Genomic DNA, 21145 nt, shown 5'->3' with positions numbered 1-21145 from the left:
CAGATGACCGCGAGGGGGCGCTGATGCCAGAACCGAGTTGGGGAGAAGACACGCCCCCCGCAGGCTCCCCGCGGGGCTGCGGCGCTGCTCCCGCCCCGGAGAGGGGCCTGCCTCCTGAGGGCCGGGGCGGGGAACCTGGCAGACACGCCTGCCAGGGATCTGGTCCATCTCCAGCGGTCAGGATGTGTGTCAAATCCTAAAAGGAACACCGGTCACGCCCCCTGCAACCCTGGGAGCAAAGCCAGGAGAACACACGCCAGGCCAGCTACAGACAGTGTCTCTCATGAAGACAGTTGCAGAAATCCTCTGCAGAGTCCTGGGCAAATCAGTCCAGCAGCAAATACAGAGGGCCATGCCCCGCGACCCAGCGGTTCATCCCAGTGCTGAGCTGGTTCAAAATAAAGAAACGAATTAACACATCCTGTTAATAAAGGGGAAAACCCACATGATCATGTCATCTGATTTAAAAAAAAAAAGCATCAAACCAACAAAATTCAACAGCCTCTCATGATAAAAACACTCAACAAATTAGGAAGAATAGAACTTCCTCCACTGATAAAGAGCATCTGATGAAGGCTCCCTACTGAGAAGTTGGGGGTGGGAAGGCTGGTGCTGGGCAGTGAGGCCAGAGATGGACAGACACTCAGCTTGGCGAGGAAGACGTGAACCCCCGTATTCCTGCAGAGACCCCCTCAGAGGCCCCCTGAACAGCAGCAGAGCTGTGAGAACGAATGAGTCAGGTGCAGCTGACAGCACATAGCAAACAGGCTGTTTCCAGACGCCAGGACCAGCAGAGCAGCGTGCAGCCACGATGCCCGCTGAGGACAGCGTCAGGAAGAGAGATACTTAGGGCTGCACTCTGAAACCCACAAAGCACTGCTGGGAGAAGCCAAAGACCGCGTACGGCGAGAGTCCTGTGCTGCAGAGAAGGATAAACTGAGAGAAGGTGTGGGTTTTACTTAACAATGACTAATTGTAACCGACGACTCACATCAGTGTAAGATGTTCACAACAGGAGACACTTGGTGAAGGACTCATGGAGCCTCTCTGCGCCAACCTCACAACCCTGTAAATCCGCATGAAAATGAAGTTTCTTTTAAATAAATAAAGTATGGGCCATTAATAAAAACCAACCAGAACAAAAACTGGTCTCCCCAAGACATGCCGACGTCCACAAACACGTGCAGAGATGCTCAGCGTCATGAGCCATCAGGGACACGCAAGCAAACCACAGGAGATGCCACCCTTCACACCAAGAGCCGGGGGACGCGGAGAAACGGGGAGCTGTGCGTGGCTGCGGGGCTGCAATGCGGGCCCGCAATGCGGGCCCGGCTGCAGTGGAGCGCAGTCCGGCGGCTCCTCTAGAGGTTAACCACGTCCAGGCGGGTCCTCAGAGGGAGGGAAAGAAGGGCTGAACAGACACTCACACACCCGCACCCACAGCGGCATCACAGTCGCCAAAAGTGCAGGCAACCCAAGTGCCGCTGAGCACAAGTGAACGCACAGGTGTGGCATAAGCACTGCGGACGCTGCTCAGCCTTAAAAAGGAAGGAAACCCTGACGCAGGCTGCAGCACGGATGGACCTCGAGGACGCGATGCTCAGAGAAGCGATCCAGGCACAGAAGGACGGATGCTGACTCCCCCCACCCCAGAGGACATCCCTGGAGGGGTCACATCCGTGGACACAGGAGCGGATGGGGGGCCAGGGGCTGGGGCCGTGGCGGAAGGGCAGTGAGTGTCCATTTGGGAAGATGAACAGGTTCTGGGGATGATGGTGGGGAAGGTAACACAGCCTGGTGAATGCTCTAGTGTCCCGAGCTGGAAATGGTTGAGATGGCAAATTTTATGTTACAGAGTTTTTTTTTTTTTACTATAATTAAAAAAATTTTTAATTAAATGCATTGCAATAAACCTCCCCAAAACTGTACCGAATTCTACATACACGTGTGTGTCTGTGCACGCACAAGTGAGTAAAACTGCTCTGTGGATTGCATCAATATCAATTTCTTGGTTTGATACTGTCTTATATATATTTATTTTAAATTGAAGCATAGTTGACTCTAATGGCCAAAAGTGAAGAGGAACTAAAGAGCCGCTTGGTGCCAGTGAGAGGAGAGTGAAAACGCTGGCTCAAAACACAACATTCTGAAAACTAAGACCAGGCATCCAGTCCCATCGCGCGTGCGTGCTCAGTCACTTACGTCCGACTCTTTTCAACCCTGTAGACTGCAGCCCTCCACGCTCCTCTGTCCACAGGATTCTCCAGGCCAAGAATACCGGGGTGGACTGCCATGCCCTCCTCCAGGGGATCTTCCCGACCCAGGGCTCGAGCGCAAGGCATCCTACGCCTTCTACACCAGAGGGATTCTTCACTGCTGAGCCACGGGAGGAGCCCCTCTGGTCCCATCACTTCATGGCAAATAGACGGGGATAAAGTGGAAGAGGCGACAGACTATTTTCCTGGGCTCCAAAGTCACTGCAGGTGGTGACGCAGCCGTGAAAGCGAGACGCTTGCTCCCTGGAAGCAAAGCGATGACAAACCTAGACAGCGACAAAGGTCAGTCCAGTCAAAGCTGTGGCCTTCCTAGTGGTCATGTACGGATGTGAGAGCTGGACAATAAAAGAGACGGCAAGTCGAAGAACTGATGCCTTCGAACTTGGTGCTGGAGGAGACTCCTGAGAGTCCCTTGGACTGCAAGGAGATCAACCCTGAATATTCAGTGAAAGGACTGAGGCTGAAGCTGAAGTGCCAATACTTTGGCCACCTGATGTGAAGAGCTGACTCACTGGAAGAGACCCTGATGCTGGGAAAGACTGAAGGCAGGAAAAGAGAGTGGCAGAAGCTGAGAAGGTTAGATAGCATCACCGACTCAGGGGACACAAATTTACTCTGGAAGACAGTGAAGGACAGAGGAGCCTGTCTTGCTGCAGCCCATGAGGTCACAGAGAATCAAACACAGCACAATGACTGAACAACAGCTGACTTACAATAGTGTGTTCACCTCAGGTACATGCGCTATCTTATATTTAGGCAAAATATTGAGGACCCGGGGAAAAGAACACAGAACCTACCTGTGTAATTTTTTCACAACTTCCTGTGAATCTAATTATTCCAAAACAAAATGTAAAAAGAAACTCAACATGAATGAACAATCTTGGTGTAAAATATAAAACCGTGGGGGTCTTAACAGGAAACACAGGAGAAAATCTTAATCAACCGGTCTTGGACAAAGAAGTCTTCCACGTGACATCAAAAGCACAAAAAGAGAAGACGCCAGGCCCACCACTGTTAAAAGAACAAGGCCCAGCTGCAGCCTTGGGGGAGGAACATGCAAGCCGCCGGCGGAGGGCCCTGCGCAGGGACAGCGTCAAAGTCCCAACGCTACAGTAACCAACCGCCCGGGTTCTCAAAATGGCAAACGTAAACACTTCACCAAAGAGGATGTTTGCTTCCTGGGTCATAAATGCAGAAGTTGGTAAACATCACGAGCCATTCTAGAAATGCAGTGAAACCCATGAAAAAACACTGGCTAAAATAAAAGATTCTGATGACGGCCAGAGCTGTGAGGGCCCCGGCCATCAGGCCGACCTGCCACAACACAGGAGCCCCCCGGGGTCAGGTCACGACAGAGCCCGTGCTGGAGGCTCCGAGCTGCTCCTCTCACACCCGTCCCATGCCAGCCCACACTGCTGGAGGGACAGACAGACGGCGGTGCCTCCACCAGAAACACCTTCCACAGCAGGGGAGCACCCAGGTGAGCTTCAAGGCCGCGAGGGCCACACCGCTCCACTCCCATGGTGTCTGAGACAAACGGCAGGGGAGCAGGGGACAGACCGTGGCTGCAGGGGGGCCGCGGGGGCCGGGCTCCGCACTGACGCTGGCATGTACACACACACACACACACAGACACACACACAGACACAGACACACACAGTGTCACGATTCCCCGCCCTGCACACCTTCCCTCAAGGCAAACTTTCCCACGTGATGATAACTCACTCAGCCCTCACTGACGGTTCTGAGACCGAATATTGAAGTCACACTTCAGACATCAGACAGATGTCGGCGGCAACAAATCCTGATCCGAGATTTCCTAAAGAGATGAGTTTCCAACCTCCTCCCACTGACCACCTTGCCAAACACGTGCCACAAGGGACAAACGCACGCGCAGCCACGGTTGTCCACAGACCGGAAGCGAGGCCACGGCGACTGGCCCGGCCACTGCGGACAACTCAGCGCCTCCTCTGCCACCTCACACCCACCTGAAGCCCCCCATTCATGTAACCAAGAAAAACCTCTTACCTGGAAGAGTATAAAGATGAGAAACAGCTCGTAGACCACACTAACGCAGAGCCAAAATCTCCAGTAAGCTGCAGAGACAGAGAACACAGAGGGTGGGGCGCTCGCCCCGAGGCTCCGCAGACCCCACGCGGCTCCCGGACGCCCGACACGCGTGGGCCCTGCTCCAGGCCCCTCCCGGGGTCCTAGCAGAGACTCTGGAAGCAAGCTCTAACCCGGGGTGAGCATGCAGTTCTCTCCGGAGCTCTTCCTTCCTCTCTCTCCATTCCTGTCCCTAATCGTCCATGTCTTTTTGTCTCACTGCCGCAGCAGAGACGGCCCACAAGCCACGGGACACAAGCAGCGGCAGCAAAGGCCCTTGTCCCGTGTCCGGGGACACGCCCGGCCCTCCTCGCTGAGCAGGTCTGCAGGGTTGTGGAAGAGGCTCTTTGTGAAGTTTAAGAAAATCTCTTAATCCCAGTGTGCTGTCAGACTGGTTCTATCATGAACGAATACGAACACCTCCTCGTCTGCCTTCACGGGAATCCGTGTTTCACCTTCGGTGTTAGTGTGATGAGTGACGTTAACACATTTTCTAACATTAAATGGTCCCGAATTCCTGGGATGACAACTTGCTTTAGGAAACGGTCCTGAGTTCCAGTCAGCATGCTTGTCCAGCGGCGACACTTGGCATGTACACTATATACTTTAAAGTCGCTGAGAGTCCACCCTAAGTGTTCTCACCGTAAAAACAGCTGAGGTTACACGAGGTGGCAGAGGTGCTAACCGTACTGCAGTAACCATTCTGCAATATGTGCATGAAGTCATCACTCAGAACCCTTAAACTCGCGTCACGTATCGATTACATCCCGACAAAGCTGGCAGAAGCAGCCCTTGTGTTAGCTGGTTCTCCCCGTCACCACCCGCCTTCCACTCTCTCAAGCTCAACCTTCCCTGGCAGATGAGACAGTGGGAAGGGGAAGGTCTAGAGCTGCCCCAAGAATCTTCCTAACCCTGTTTAATGAGGCCTAAGGCACCTGCTCTCTCCATGCTCATGTCTATGGAGAGAAGCAGCCCACCCCCAGGCTACTTTTAAAAGCTAATTAAAAAATAAGCTGTGCACACACACTTGCCCACGGTAATTCCACAGCTATTCCAGGTCATCCGTGACCACGGCACACGCCCTCCCACCCCGAGCTTCGCCGCGACCCAGGCCAGGCCGTGCGGCAGGCGAGCCGGGCGTGTGCGGGCCTGCTCTCCAGAAGCGGGCGGGACGTGTGCAGTGCTCGTCTCCTGGGTTTGAGTCCCTTGGCAGCCGCCTGGGCACAGCTGTGCACACACTGGGCCCGGGGGTGGCCCGGCACCCTTGGAGCCTGTCCTGCATCTGTTTGCCAGGAGATCTGTGAGAACCCATGCTCGCACAGGCAGAAAACACAAGCTAGTGAATTCCTGGGAAAATCGGCTATGTACTGGGAAGGAAACCGCTAAAGTGACAAACGTTCTTCATGCCCGTGAAGATGGGGACGCCTGGAAAAGTCTCCCTGGCTCGAGGCTGCAGCAGCAGCTCCAGGGCTGTGGTGGGAGATGCAGGGGGCACAGCCGTGCTGCCCAGCCGCTGCCTGTGAAGGCGGCTCTGTCCCTGCTCGTCCACACCCACATGGGTCAGAAAGGCCCCGCATCCCCCTGCCAATTGACTGTGGAACCCACCAGGAGTCCAGGCCTACGCACCCCCACCCCCGGTCCCCAGAGGCCCTTGTCCATCCCCCGGCCAGGGTCTCCACACGCCCCCCGGCCCCGCCCCGCGCTCCCTGAACCACCCAGAGGCTCCTGAAGCTGGTTCCCTGAGTCCGTCTGCCCTGCTCCCCAAACGAGCACTTTTATCTTCTTCCTAAACATCAACACTGGCCACCTCAACAGCACTGGAAATCTGCCTACCTACTCCAGCTTTCAGAGAGAGCCACGAGTGAAAATAAAGATCATGAAAGGAAGGGGGCCTTTGTAACGGGCCAGACCCAATTCCAGTTTCCAAATAAATCAGCTCCCCAGGCCGGTGGGCCTGTAGCCTCGTGTCTGCTCCCCAAGGAGCGACTTGAGCCGGGCCCAGGAGGGTGGGGGGGTGGAGGTCCCGAAACACCTCCTCACGCAGTTCTCCCGGCCTGTAGATGCAACCTGATTTCAGGATTTCAGGACTTCCCACTGAGTACCAGGTGAACAAGACGTCTTGCAGGTGCCCCCGTGGTAACCTACCGAGGCTGGCAGAGAAACAGGGTCACACGCAGAAACTAAAGAAGGGCAAGGCCACGGTCGGAACACAGACTCAGACACCACAGAGAGGAGGCCGGCCGGGGCCCCTCTGGCCCGGAGCCACAGCCGGGCTCAGAGCACGCGACCGCGTCCTGCTGGGCGACCCGGGCGGGCCCCGCCTGTCCCGCCGGTGACTTCACCCGGTCCTGGCGCCCACGTGGCCTTGCTGCTCCGCCCTGGACGGGCTCCGCGGGAGTCTCTAGCACTTGTGTTCCCCCTTCCAAATCCGTGTGAAAAGCACTGAACACACCTGGTTTCTCACTCATTCTGGTTTCTGACACTTGAGCTCACTCCTCCACTACTCTGGTTAGGAGTCCACACCCTTCCTGGGCAGCACTGGACAGGCCCAAACCAGTGGAGAAGGTCCTGCGGCCCAAGCTGGGGAGGCCAGGACAATCACACCGCCCCACGCCCCGGGCACGGACCACGCAGGCTTCAGCCACACCAACGTCTCAGGGGGCCGAGCAGCTGGTGAGCCCCTGAGCCCTCCCTTCCGGAGAGAAGCTGGGCAACAGCCAACACAGACCCTTAATCTGCCGCTTCCACAGGTAATCGGGTGGGGACACCCATGCGCACACGTGGAAACTTACCACAGCCTAGCTTATCGCCGTGGAACTGGAAACCCCCAAGCACACTGTTACTCCAGGACAGGATCCGTGCATGTAACACGTTCAGATGAGGACTGCAGCCACCAAACACCCAGTTCTCAAACGTTCACAAGGACGCGCTCGTGAAGCCTGCAGTGAGCGCTGAGGACGCAAGGCGCAAGTGCAGCCCACTGCTACTGTGCTCACAGCTGTGTGTGTGCACGTGCATACACACACACTAAAACTTATCGGTGCTTATATTCACAAGTGGTTTTTATTTTCATTTAAAAGGACGACCCTGGGATGGAGGCGGGATGGTGGAGACAGGAGAGCCGGCTGCGGAGGGTGTCCAGTGACCCCCTGCCGTGAAGAGCAGGGGGGCCCTGCAGCGGAAAGCGGAGCCACCTGCGAGAGGCCGCCAAGTGCCCTGCACGGCCCCAGGGCCCCTCCACCCCCAGGAAGACTTCCCTGACTAGCATCGTGTGGGCAGGAGCGGGACAGGAGGGCCCAGAGTGGGGGAGTCCGGGGAGAAGAGGGGCTTCCCGGCGCCTGCGATGGGGGGGCGGGCAGGACACTCACACGCAGCAGCACAGACACACGCGACCCTCAGAACAGCACCGCCACTCGGCACACATGGAGAAAGGAACGGCAAGTTACCTGGATGAGGTCTGGAAAATGGCCCGTCTTTAGCTTGTGTGACTCCAAAACATAAGAAAACCAAAATACTGGCCACAATACCTCTGCAAATAAAGAACAAACAGCCCTCAGTGTGCGGAAGCGTGAAGCTCTGGGTCGGCTCCTCTCAGGCAGGAGGCGGGAGGGAGCCTGGGGCACCCACGGTGGGGACCGCCCCGACCCCCGGTGGGGCGGGGCTGAGGTGAAGCTGGTGGCCGAGCACCGCCGCCCTGGCCTGCACGGCCCCCAGAGGCAGCAGCGCCCGGGGGAAGGCCCTGGCCCTGGGCTGGCTTCTGTGCACCATCAAGGGCTAAGGCGGCTGCGCGGTAAACACACACCCCACAAACACACACCCCTCGAGGCCCACACGTGATGGTCCAGGGTTCGTAAGGCCCTAGAAGGAAAGAGGCTGTCAGGGTCCCAGGGCTTCCCGCTCCAACAGGCAGGCCCCTTGGTGGCTCTCTCACCCCAGGGCTGCGTGTCCAGTCCAAGCAGGAGCCCCTGGAGACAGCGAAAGGCACGCAGACACACACGGTACCCCGCCCGCCACAGGAGCCAGGCCCCACCTCACTTTCCAGGCCGTGGTGACCCCATGTGGCCCAGGAGCAGGCCTGAGGACCCCGAGCCCTGGCCCCAGCCCTGGCGGTCCGCGCAGACTGGGAGTGGAAGCACACTTCCCGCTTCCGGGCCCAGCGAAAGGACTGAGACGCCCTCCCGCCCGGCGAGACTACCTGGGAGAACCTGTCCACCAGAAGCACTTTGAGAGGAAAGCAAATACATTACACTGTAAAATAATCTTTTAATTTTAGAACAGAAAAGTTACAAAGACAATATAGAATCTCCCACATCCATCAGTTTGGGACCTGTCACAACCAGTGAACCAATACTGATACAATAACTAAAGTCCACAGTATTCCTTTTTTCCAGATCTCCTCAGTTTTAAACTAACGTCCTTTTCCTGCTCCAGGCCCCAGGCCCCACACGACAGCCACCTCCTCAGGCTCCTCTGGGCTCTGGCGGCCCCTGTTTGGATGGCCTGCACAGTGTTGAGGAAGACGGGGCAGGTGCTTTGTGGGTGCCCCTGAATGAAGGCTGTCGCTGCTCATGACTAGATCAGGGCTACAGGATTTTTGGAAGTGAGACTACAGATGTTAAGAAGACCATCTTTCCATCGTATCAAGGGTACACGCCATGGACACAGGCCGGACCACTGGTGCCAACCTGGATCCCCGCAGGGTGCCTGGCAAGTGTCCCCCTCGCCCTTGGAAGGGAGGCCCCTGCATGGGGGTGGGGAGCAGCTCCATAGCCTGACAGGAACACTTCTATCTTCTCCTGACTCACTTCTGACATCAGCAGGGACTCGAGGGTATCTACATTGTATTCGGGTTATAATTCAGCACTTGATTCTTTTCTTTGCTCACTCTTCCAGCTTCGGCTGCTGGGAGCTTTCATACAGCTCCTGTATCTCTTTCACATACCCTATCTTTGTGGGGTTTTGTATTTTTTTTTTTTTTAGCATTCCCTTCTTTCTGGTGCTGGAAGATACCCCAGGTCGTTCTTGGGGGCTCCCTGTCCCAGCCCTGGAATCAGCCATTTCTCCAGGCAGCCTGGCTCCTTTGCCGGGGAATGAATGGTCTTGGGAACCAAGACCTGGGCGCCCATGTGCTCCTTCCCTCTGGACCCTCTTGGCCAACAGAACAACAAGACATGTGTGTGCCAACCCTGCACACACGCACACTGCAGATACGCCTGTGTGCAACCCGGCTCCACATTACACTGCGCCCGAGTCCTCACTGATGCCCAGCAGCCCCTCTTATCCACGGGTCGCTCTCCCCTCGGTCGCCTGTGACCTGCCCCCAGCGCTGAGGCTCTCGGCCCCCACCCGCCGCCTGTGTGGTCCCAGGGCTGGGGCAGCAGGGACCCTGCTGCTGACCCGCGCCCGTGGGAACCAGCGTCGCCCCCAGGGCACAGTGCTCTGTGCGCGTCCCGGGCCTTCGCGCCTACAGACCCCACTCACGGCTACAGGGCAACTTACTGGGCTTTGGTTGGGACCTCACTGAATCTACAGGCCCAGAAGAAATGACACCTCACCAATACTGAGATCCTATCAGCAAACACGGACTATCGGTCCCCTGATTTAGATCTTTGATTTCAGTCATCAAAATTTTGTCGTTTTTCTTACGTGGATCCTCTACACTTTTTTTTCGATTTACGCCTGAGCGTTTCATTTTCTCAGGTGACTGCGGTCAGCGCCTGCCCCCGGCCCCTCCCTGAGGCGCTGCGCTCACGCTGAGGCAGGGGCTCCTCCTTTCACGGCCGCATTCCCGCCTGGGGTCCTCCGCCTGCTAAACAGCCGTTACAAGTTGCACTTAGCTTGGTGGTGTTCAGTCCTGTGTTTACCATTACAGCATCAAGACACCCTCAAGGCTCCCCAAATCCCCCCACTCCACCCCTTCACACTGCCCTGCCCCTGGAAAGCACTCATCTCTCTGCCCTCACAGTTCTGCCTCGTCCAGATGTCACGGCACTGGGCGCACATGGCACGTAGCCTTTCCAGATGGGCTTCTTTCACTCCACAACAGGCATTTAAGCTTCACCTCTGTCTCCATGGCTTGGCAGCTCATTTCTTTTTACTGCTTAATAATATTCCATTGTATGAATGAATGCAATCCATGTTCACCCATTCAGCCACTAAGGACATTTTGGTGGCTTCCAAGTTTGGTGCTTCCGAACAAAGCTGCCGTGACGGTCCCCGTGCAGGTTCTGTGTGGCCATGAGTGTTCAGCTCCTCTGGAAACACCAAGGTGCAGCTGCTGCTTTCTGCTTCGTCCTGTGACGGACGCTCCCGCTCCTACTGGCGACGGACGCGCTCCTGCCTGCTGGGGCCGGTGGGGCACATGTGTGGCGGCGCTCTCTGCGGACGCACGGGGCTGCGTGTCCTTTCCCGCGCTCACGTCCCTGCTGGTGTCTGTCCAGATCTCCTGCCAGGTTCGTCTGTGCTGCTGGAATCCCCGTGCAGAGCTCTGGAGCTCTCTGCACAGAGAAGACAAACATGCCGTCAGGCGCGTGTCTGGCCAATGTCCCCCACCAGCCTGCGGCTTGTCTTCTTGCTGTCTCAGCAGCGTGTTCTGTAGAGTAGAAGTTTTTCATTTTAATCAAGTCCAACGTACCAGTTTTTTCTTCCACAGAGCACGCTTTTGGCCTTCTATTTAAAGAGCCATCAGGACTCCCCTGGAGATCTAGTGGTTAAGACACCTGCTTCCCTGCAGGGGGCGCCAGATTGATCCCTGGGAACCATGATCCCACGTGCTGTGTGGCGCAGACAAAAAGGCCATCAAACCCATCACCAGGTTTTCTCCTGTGTTTTTTTCAATAAATTTTAGTTTTCTATTTTACATTTAGGTCTATAATCCATTTTGAATTAATTATTGTGCAAAGTACATAGGATCTGGTCACTCCAGGGCCACGTGTCATCACGCGCCTTTCTCCTCCGTCAAGGACGAGGGGGCCGTGTGGCTCTGGCTCTGCTTTCGCTTCCTTCCGCGCCACTGTGCTGACCGCTGCAGCATGTGCGGCCAGCCCTGCGGCTGGGCGGCCTCCCCCTCTGGCTCCGTTCCTCCTAAGTGCTGTGGTACATCGTATTTCTTTCTGTTACAAATAGGCAACATACACTGATATTGTACATGTATTGATGAGTCTACCCATTTACAAATGCGTGAGTCCATCCTAAAGGAAATCAGTCCTGGGTGTCCTTTGGAAAGACTGAAGCTCCAATACTTTGGCCACCTGATGTGAAGAGCTGACTTATTTGAAAAGACCCTGATGTTGGGAAAGATTGAAGGCAGGAGGAGAAGCGGACGACAGAGGATGAGATGGCTGGATGGCATCACTGATTCAATGGACATGGGTTTGGGTGGACTCCGGGAGTTGGTGATGGACAGGGAGGCCTGGCGTGCTGCAGTTCATGGGGTTGCAAAGTCGGACACAACTGAGCGACTGAGCTGAACTGATGTGCATATGTACGTAAACATCCCAAATGTCACCAACAGATAATGAGCCAAGGGACTGGGGTGTGTCCACACGGTGGACCATCCCTTGGAAACGGACCAGAATGACCGCTGACAGACACGGCAACACGGGTGTCACGAAACCATCATGCTGAGCAGGAGGGGCCAGACACGAGGGCGCGTGCCGGACGAGACTCTACGACAGGTCAGACGGGCCTGTGGCCTGCGGTGCAGACTGCCCACGGCCTCAGAGGAAGCCCAGCGCGCACCTCCACCTAGTGGCAGCGTGGCTAATTAGGTGCGCGCTGGATTAGATGACACGCCCATAAAGTTGGCTGAAGAAGGAGTCTACTCTCCTGAAGTGACAGAACATGTTAGATCCATAAAAAGAAGCGAACTTGAAAGTTTAGGGAAAGCAAACCAATTTCCTAAATTCTTAACACAGATATTGATAAAAAAAAATAACCATAACCTTTGGGAAGCAAACATCAAAAGCTCTGACGTAATAAAAAATAACAATACGTGTGCCCCAGCAGCCTCCAGAGACACAGAGGGCCTCGTCACAGCCCAGGCTGTGAGGTCTGACTCGGGGAGCAGGTGAGCCCCCTCGGGATGTGAGGGGTCCTGCACCCTCACCAGTCCCTGGGAGAAGCTGCAGAACCTCGGTCAGGTGCAGGGGTGGGGCCTGCAGGCTTCCAGGATGGGCTCCAGGCACCATGGCAGCCCCAAGGGCTTGGAGGGAACTCTCTTGCCCTGAAGTGGTTGAGAGGGCACAGCAGTGCCCGGGGCCCCAAACTCCTACCCACCTGCCCTCCCCAGCGCTGCCTCTGCTGAGATCACATGGGGGACCTGGCAGAGACCCAGGTGGCCCTGTTGGCGGCATCTGTGCCCTCGCTCGGACACGGACAGCTCAGGAGAAAGGCCGGCGCAGGATGAAGAGCTGGGGAAGTGCCCACAGGGGTCCCGGGGCGGCCAACAAGCCCCCTGACACTGGGGGCTGGGGGGGTGGTCCCTGGCAGCAAGGCTTTGTGACTCACCCAGCAAGCGTCTGGTGGGACCCAGCCCTGCCCCCGGGATGGTGTTCCAGGACACTCTGTATGGGTGGGGGCGGGGGGAGTGGATCTCCCCTGGGACCCCTCTGGCCCGGTGACATCAGGACTGCTCGACTCTGGCCCAACCTCACAGCCACACGGGACACCTCTTCAGTCTGCCCAAGTTCTGCCTTCCGGGCTCCCTGCACGGCTGCACCCAGCAGACGGTGCAAACCCTCCCCTCGGGGCCAGCACACAAACTCACAGCGAAGGCCAAGTTCCAGTCAGAAACCCCCTCGAGGCAAGTGCAGGGCCCTGGCCAAAGGGCCTCGGTGCTTCCCGGATCCTCAGGGCTCCCTGAGGTGGGGGGACAGCCCCCCGGGGCCCACCCGGGGTCCAAGAGCAGCGCAGCTGCCTCCTCGGCGCCGGGCCCCACTCCCCGTGTGCCGGCCTGCGTGTGACCACGGAGGGCCGGGGAGGACTGGGCACTCAGAGGGGCTAGACTTGGGGGCTGACACGCAGAGCTTGGAATGAAGAGGAAGACCCAACAAAGCCAACGGGGAGACTGGAGGGAGGCAGGGGGATCCCACAGAGCGTGGACCCAGGAGCCTGGACAGGAGGCCTGTACCTCACGGGGGAGGGCGAGACGCGCCTCACGTGTCCTGGACCCTGGCGTCCACGTCTCAGTCCAGCTGGAGGGCAAGACCCCAAGGGTGAAGGAATACAAGCCCAGTGTACCCGCCGATGATGACCAACAGTCTCCTGGCACCTGTGGGCGTGGGGCGGTGCCTCCACCTCTGCTCCTGCCTGGCATCCTCCAGCTGCCCCACCAGAGCAGGTGGGGCCTGGGCCCCAGGACTGGACAGCAATGGGGGCTTCGTGGGACCAGAGGGGAGAGGTGAGTCCGTCCAGTGTAGAAAATACACAGAAACGAGTTCTAAAACCAGCTAATCTTCCCCACGCACTTCTGAGATTGGCCCCAGAATCTATCGGATTCAGGCAAAGGACACAATCCTGCCAACTAGTTTCTTTCTGGAGATAAGAGAAGATGGGCCACACTCCTCACACAGGGCCAAAACTTTCTAACAGCCTCTTATCAGCCCAGTGCAGAGCACGGCGCCAACTGAGGGAGCCACTCCTGGCCTTCCAGAAAGCCCAGACACTCAAACTCAGTCACCGTGATTCACAGCGAGAAATGCGGATTTGGCCTTCCTCTGTGTCTAGCCAGAACTCCTAAAACCCCCAGAGTTCCCTAATTGCTGAGGGCCACAAAGCTGTCCTTGGTTATGTTTCGAATCCCACCTCCAAATGGGAGGTCTGCAGGGGAACCAACCACAGCTCCCCCAGCCTCTGGGGGCGGGGGAGCCGACTGCCAGTGGCCTGCCTCAGTCAATCGGTCGTGCTGTGTGAGGAGCCCAGGGGCCGGGTGAGTGACCCCCCGAGGGCCTCCGGGACGCGTGGGCGCTCAGCACCCCTGCCCCACCACCCGCCCCGTGTGTCTCCCCATCTGGTTGTCGCTTAGTCTTCCTATGGTGAACTTTTTATAATAAATAAGCAAAACGTTCCTTGATTTCCGTGAGCCACTCTAGCACACTAATTGAGCCCATGGAGGGAGCATCAGGTGACAACCGCGTTTGCCACTGGGGGCTAAGAGGGCGGGTGCAGCCTGGAGGGGCTGAACCTGGGGCCACGTGGCCTGGCGCTGCCCAGGGCGAGAGCATCGGAACTGAGCTGACCTGCCAGACACTCAGGTGAGGCCTGGGGTGCTAAGGGTTGGATGGGTGGGGAAGCCGCCCTGTTGAAGTTGACCCGAACCCCTGAGCCCTCCCTGGAGCCAGGTCGATGGTGCCAGGGCTGGGCCAGGCAGAAGAGGGGCTGAAAGTGCCACAAGGCCCCAGAGCCCCAGGAGTGCAGACCCTCGCCCGCTGCCAGGCTGGGCGGGTACCTCTTGGTGTTGTAGGCCGTGTCCCTTGGCGTCTCCTCCAGCAGAGTCACGTAGCCCAGCACGCAGGTGAGGATGAAGAGCACGGTCAGGGTGTGGGCCCGCCTGCAACGCAAACACAGCCCGCGTCAGCGCATGGACAGCACGCGGTGACCACGCGGGTGACACGCCCTCGAAGGAGCGCACTCTGTCTTTGACCTGCAGCTCAAAACCCACTGACCGCTGGCTGCTGGTCTCGTGACGCTCGGGCGGTCCTCTGCCTGCGTGTAAGCTGGGCGGGCGGGCGGCGGGGAGCAGGGGGCAGCTCTTGCTCAGAGGGACTGGGCCACAGGTCACACAGCTCAAGTCACAGAACAGATCACGCTGAGAGACCAACCTCGCAGTTTATGCCGTGACCACACGTGAGAGCCCCATGAGGGTGACGTAGAGAGAGGCCCCAGGACCCAGATTGAGGGTGTGGGGCGCAAGCACTGCCGCCCACCCGGAGACTGGGCCGGGGATGGCTGCCCGGACGGGCTGGGAAGCGGCCCCTCCCGCTACCAGGCCACCCGGCTGAGGCTGCAGCGCCCCGCACGGAAGGAAGGAGGTGGCTCTCGGCAGCCAGCAGGCCTGCCTGACCGGAAACACGGCCAGGGCCACCGCGCTGTGTCGAGCACCACACGCCTGCCGGAGCCCCTGCCTGCTAACAGCTGTCTGCAAAGGAGGCAGGGACCCAGCTCCTAAACCGAAAAGAGCAGTGGGTCCTTGGAGAGACACCTCCAGCCTCGAGGGGTGTTCTGACGACCAGGCGGATGACACGCGGGAAGCCCCGAGCCCAGGACTGGCCACCGAGCGTCAGTTCCCTGCCTGCTGTCTCCGTGAAACAGAAGAAACCAGAGTCAGTCACAAGCCTGGAGAAAACACTCACAACACTCACGCCTGACAGAGGCCTCTGTACCCAGAACACATGAAGAGCTCTTACAACTCAACAGTAAGGACAAACAATCTCCTGCAAATGCAAACAAGACTCGACACACACCTCACAGAAAAAGGCGCGTAAGTGGCCAGCAACACACGAGAGGCGCAGCTTCGCTGGCCGGTGGCGGAGGACGAGCGGCGAGGCTGCGCGCGGACCCGCAGGAGCCCCCACCCCGGCCTCCAGCGGGCCCCCCGCGTCCCCGACCCAAGCGGCTCGCTCGCTTTTCTCCCATCTTCACTCAACAGCAGTCCACAGCTGCCACAAAAGATGCCATCAGGAGTCTAACTGGAACTGCAGAGTTCTGGGGTTAGTACAGGAAGAATTGATACGTGACTCACGCTACACGCCAGAAGACAAAGACTCTCTCTCCTCTATTCAGTTGGTATTTTATGCTCTTTATCATGCAAACAGAAACAGCTGGGTGCAGTAAGTCCGCTCCAAGTGAAGAAAGCAGACACTGCATTCATTCTTTTACCACGTTTCACAACACTGGCATTTAAAACTGTCAAAAGTGAACAAACTCCTACCTTAACTGTTTTAATAAAATTCAATAGTAACATATTCACGAGTGAGTCTGAGGCCGTGAGGGAACTCTAGGACCTCAGCCTGCCAGCTGAACTCCACGCAGTGTCTCAGGCCCGAGCCCAGCGCGGGCGAAACCACAGGGCGCTGCTCCAGGCCGCCACCTCTGAGGCTCCCTGGAGGTGGTGACCCAGAAACTCAACTTCCGCTGGACACCAGCCTACACACAGAAGGACTCGGCGAGCTCAGCTGCCTCTCCTGGGTTAAGGGTGCGGCCCACCCTTTCCACCTGATTTGCACAGGAGAAGCAGAGTCACTGAGACCCCACCAGGGCTGAGCTGACAATGACAAGGCGTGGGACTCTACCTCACCTCGGCCCTGAGGATGCTCAGAGCTGAGCCGCGTTGCCAGGGTCACTCAGGTCGGTGACAGGGGCCTGGGGTCTGAGCCCTGCCCAGAACGGCTCCAGCACATCAACACCAAACCCTTGTCGTGAGGTGAGGAGACCTAGTGTGAGTGCTCCCAAGTGACACAGACAACACGTTGGCTAGAATATACCATGTGCCAACAAACCTCAATCCTGCCTTCCTGCGCTCTCACTCTTGGAGCAACACAGAGGGCTGGATATGGGGAAAGATGAGGTGGGCAGGGGCAGGGCGCAGAATCAGGGAAGGCCTCACAGCAGGCCTGGAGATGAAGGTCCAGGCCTGCAAGACAAGAGCTGAGGGCCAGCACAGGGCAGGCCAGCAGTGGGGCCCACGTGGCTAGAGGAAGGGGTCCCGCCCTGTGAGGACCAGACTGGCAAGGGTAGAGAGCAGAGGGGGCTTGGATGGAGCCACAGGAGGCGTGCTTGAGCCCGGGCTGTCTGTAGCCTGCACCCCGAGGGAGGCAGACACCCCTGTGCTCCAGAACGCCCAGCTGCCTGCCCCGAGAGGCTGGGGCCATGCTTACCCTGGTGAGCATTTTCAAAGGAAAAAAGCAAAAAACAGGAATAAGTCAGAAATCAAGGTGTTAGAACAAGCCCCAAAGTCCCCTGCACTACAGACTCCTGGCCAGGCTCCTTTTCAGCTCAAACACCAAGTCTGAGCTCAGATTTCTCCTCAAAAACCACAGAGCCCAGAAGTGGGACAAAATTCATAAAGCAGTGAAAGAAATGCTGAAGCAGCATCCCCAACCCTGAGGAGTGAAGGTGGACGGAGAAGAAGGCGGGAATCCAGCAGCAGGCCTGCTGCGCAAGAAACACCAAGGGAAGTTCTCCCGACAGAAGGGAAGAGACATTCGAGGGAAACCCGGGGGCCAGGAAGGAAGACACTCAAGCACTGTCCTCATGAACGCTGACCGGGGCCACCAGGGCCCAAGTCGGAACGCCAGATGGATCAAAGCGGACTCGATGTGGCCAAGCGCGGATGCCGGGGCTGGAAGCGCTGCGGAACGCTCACTGTGAACAGAGACGCTGCAACAACGCCACGCTGGGGCTCAGGACACAGGAGCCTCCACGCCCGCCAGACTCCAGAGCTCCCAGGGCATCGCCGGGCTGCCTGGCCGAGAGGTGACTCAGGGATCTGGGCACAGGGATCGCTCGGCCGTGAATCCTGTGACTTGGCCACTGGGCCAGCGTGAGGGCAGGAGGACAGTGGGCTCCCGGCCACGGCCAGTGGAGAAGGCCCAGCCGTCAGCCCTTCTCTAGAGAGGACCAACCCACTATGCCGTGTGGGCAGGGAGGCAGTCTGCCAAGCCAATTAGAGAAGATACGAAGGTGTGGCTGTGAGAGTGAGTGCAGAGCAACGGCTTGGCCAGGTTAGGCCAAGACCAGACGGCCAGTCCTGGGCCTGCGAGAGGCACCTAGGGCCACTGACCAGCGTGACCAAAAAGGCATCAGCTGACAACTCATGCTGCCCAGATGTGGGCGAAGCTGGCAAACCCCAACCCGCAAGGACTGAGGAAGGCGTTTCCTGGAACTTGGGGCATCTAAGATCTGCTCTGCAAATTCTCATACCTACTTTTAAAGCATATTGCTAACAGCGGAGTCCCGAGAATCAATTTAGGGCACTCACCCAAGGCTCAGTGTTGTAAGAGGTGAGCATACAACGAGCGTTTCCCAAACGTCACAACCATCCACCTCTTCCCTGACTTGAAGCGTGGTGACCCAGTGTTGATTCACTCCTCTTCCACCTACAGGTGGTAACGTTTAGAAGCAGCTATCAGCACTGGGTCTCTAAGAGTGACTGGAACAACGCTTAGGCATTTTGAGCTGCCGTATCTTTGCACACTTTCCCAGAGTCTGTGGTGCTGACGTTTCCCGGAGGCGCTCCCCACCAAAGGCACCACGACTGCAGAAGAGGGGTCGGCGCCACGGCAGACCCTGCCAGCCTCTGCCCCTTCCGGCCGGAAGCAGCCCAGACTAGGACACCAAGGCTCAATCTGAACTCCAAACTCTGTGGCTGATGATAAGCTGACCCCCAAGAAGCCCAAGCTTCTTTGAAAACGAAAACTGTTAGAACAAAGTTTTGAACATGGGAGAGTTGAGTAACTGTGGAACATATAGTCATTTCCACAAATATATACCTTTTAGTCTTTAATTTTTTGGTAACACTCATTACTAAAATTCCCTAAAACAAAAAATTAAAATGAAAGAGTTTTTAAAATCCCAGCACAGCAAGGCAATGATGGGAGACTCAGAAAGGGGCTGGGCCCTACAAGTAAAAGTGAGTCATTCTCGCCAGGTGAGCATCTGATTACCTGCCTTACGGAAACATGAAGCTTCTTCCCCCACACAGGTGAGGGCAAAGCCCGGGATGCACCAAAAACCACGTACGCCGGCACCCCAACACCTGTGATGGAGAGGCTGGGGCCCCCGCCCTGGAGGCAGGTCCCCGGAGCCGGCAGCCCTGGGGCACGCCCTCCTCAGAGCCCTCCAGGCTCCATCAGACCTCCCCACAGGACAGCCAACTACGGCAGGCCTTTCTGCATCCCCACGGGCAGGGACCCATGGGCTGGCAGTCTGTGCTTCTAAAGATACCTGCACTCACTCTTCTCACTCTCTGCCTTCTGAGATCAGTGCAGTGCTCAGCATCCCCCGGCCAGCACAGGAAGCCTGCTTGTGCCAGAATCTAAGCTTCTTGTTTCGTTCTCTGTTGCATGCCCTAAAGCAGCAAGTGGCAGCCCCCAAGACAAGCACTGAATGAATGGGAAAGAAGCAAAGCAAGCCAGGCCACCACTCCAGGACCGCAGTCTCCCTTCAGTGGCCAGCAGCTCGGGTGTGGGAGGACTGTGCCCTCTGTCCTGCAGTCTGAAGGGGTCCTGCCCCACCAGCAGGACAGCCAATGGCCTGGTCCATGCACAGAAATGTCCAGCAGGGTCCCACAGTGCTCAAGTCACTAGCTCCGGGGCTGCACCCTCACTGAGGAAGGCACCCCATCCTTTCCCCCTCCTTCTGGCTTCAGGCCGCTGGCGCACAGCAGCTACCCAAAGCAGGGCCGGGCGTCCCGTCATCCACCCCTCTCCCACCCCCCAAGCAGCTGCCTGCACAACAGAGGAGATAACACCGACCTCATCAGAGGGCTGCTTCCCCTACCACACCCTCTCCTTGCGGCCTCTCCTGGGTCAGATATAAGACACACGTGGCCGCACGTGCACCTCCTCTGAGGCTTCCCAGACCTGCTGAAGAAGCTGCTTCCATGCAGCATCCCTGCGGTCTACGGCCCAAAGCCACCGCTGTCCCCAGGGCCCATCACGGGACTCAACTTCAGCTGGACCTGAACTGAGTAGCAAAGGGCAGCCACAGCCCTCCTCTCAAGCATACTTTCCAGGATACAGGGTTTGTGCCTCTAACAAGGAACGGAAAAGCAGCTCAGACAAGCAAAGGATAGCCCAAGGTCACGGGGTCATCAGGCGCATGAGCCATGTCTGGGACCTGTTGACCCAAGGCTGGTTTCCTGGATCCTCAAACGCAGAAGCGCCCAACTCGGCCCATGAACCCTTCCAACTCTGTTCCTGGCTGCCCCTCCCTCCGTGACCCCCCCGTGAAGGCAGACCAGAGGACGGCCTGAGCCTGAGCCGAGGCGTGGCCAGGTGAGAGCTGTACAGGGGTCAAAGGACTGTCCTGGCGCGGGGCCACTGAGGAGAGGGAGCGCCTTCCCTCCACATTCGTCCGCTGGGCTCCTGGCGTGGAGTAAGGCGCGGACACTACCCCACTCGCCGGGGGAGCAGGGTATCATTTCACAGGGCATCCGCAGCGTCAGAGAAAGAGGCCGGACGCAGGGCAGCGGGGGACTGCGGGCAGGGAGGTCAGGAAAAGCCGCTCTGAGGAGACTTCGGAGCCAAACCCTCCCGGGAGAGGGGACAGGGGTCAGAGGTGGGGGCTGGACACCGGGCAGGCCGTGTCCGGGGGCGGCGGCGAGAGGCCGGTCCCGGGGCACACTCCACCCGCGCGGCGTGGCCACGCCCCTCGCGACCCCGCCGGCACCCGGCGAACCGCCGTCCCTCACCAGAAGAAGGTGTTGGTGCCGTCGTCGTAGACCTCGGACTCGGTGCTGCGGCGGCCCGCGGCCGGCCCGCTCGCTCGGCCCGCGGCCGCGCCGCCCGGCGGCTCCTCCGGCGAGGCCTTGCCCCCCGGCACCGGGGACCCCGGCCGCGGCCCCTCGGCGCCCCGACGCTCGCCCCTTCGCATGACGCCCGGGCCCCAGCCGCTCCGCCCCGCGCCTTGACCCCACGCACCCGAGTCAGCGCGAGACCGCGCGAAGAGCGCCGGGAAGGGGTCGCGGCGCCCGCTCCGCAGGGTCTCTGGAGAGCAGAGGCTGGGGGCGGCAAGAAAAGGGCGGGCGGTGTATTGTGGGACTT

General features: G+C 58.1%; 1 protein-coding gene across 7 annotated transcripts in view; it reads right to left on the bottom strand.

Moving 5' to 3' along the window:
- Nucleotides 1-21145, bottom strand: part of PTDSS2 (phosphatidylserine synthase 2) — a 26691-nt gene extending 5546 nt beyond the window's left edge. For 4 of the 7 annotated variants that reach the window (XR_008714486.1, XR_008714487.1, XM_055580419.1 and 1 more), the window contains exons 1-4: nucleotides 20794-21015; nucleotides 14830-14931; nucleotides 7829-7911; nucleotides 4305-4372 (exon numbers count right to left, since the gene is read on the bottom strand). Coding sequence is in view for 2 of the 7 variants with exons in the window: in XM_055580419.1 (XP_055436394.1) it covers nucleotides 4305-4372; nucleotides 7829-7911; nucleotides 14830-14931; nucleotides 20794-20975 (435 nt within the window). In the remaining 5 variants the exon portion in view is untranslated. The other 3 variants (XM_055580422.1, XM_055580421.1, XM_055580423.1) reach the window with 3 other exon arrangements.

This window comes from Bubalus kerabau, chromosome 5, assembly GCF_029407905.1.
Source record: "Bubalus kerabau isolate K-KA32 ecotype Philippines breed swamp buffalo chromosome 5, PCC_UOA_SB_1v2, whole genome shotgun sequence".
In the NCBI taxonomy this organism is placed as follows: Eukaryota; Metazoa; Chordata; class Mammalia; order Artiodactyla; family Bovidae; genus Bubalus; species Bubalus kerabau.
This window is presented reverse-complemented; position numbering and strand designations above follow the sequence as displayed.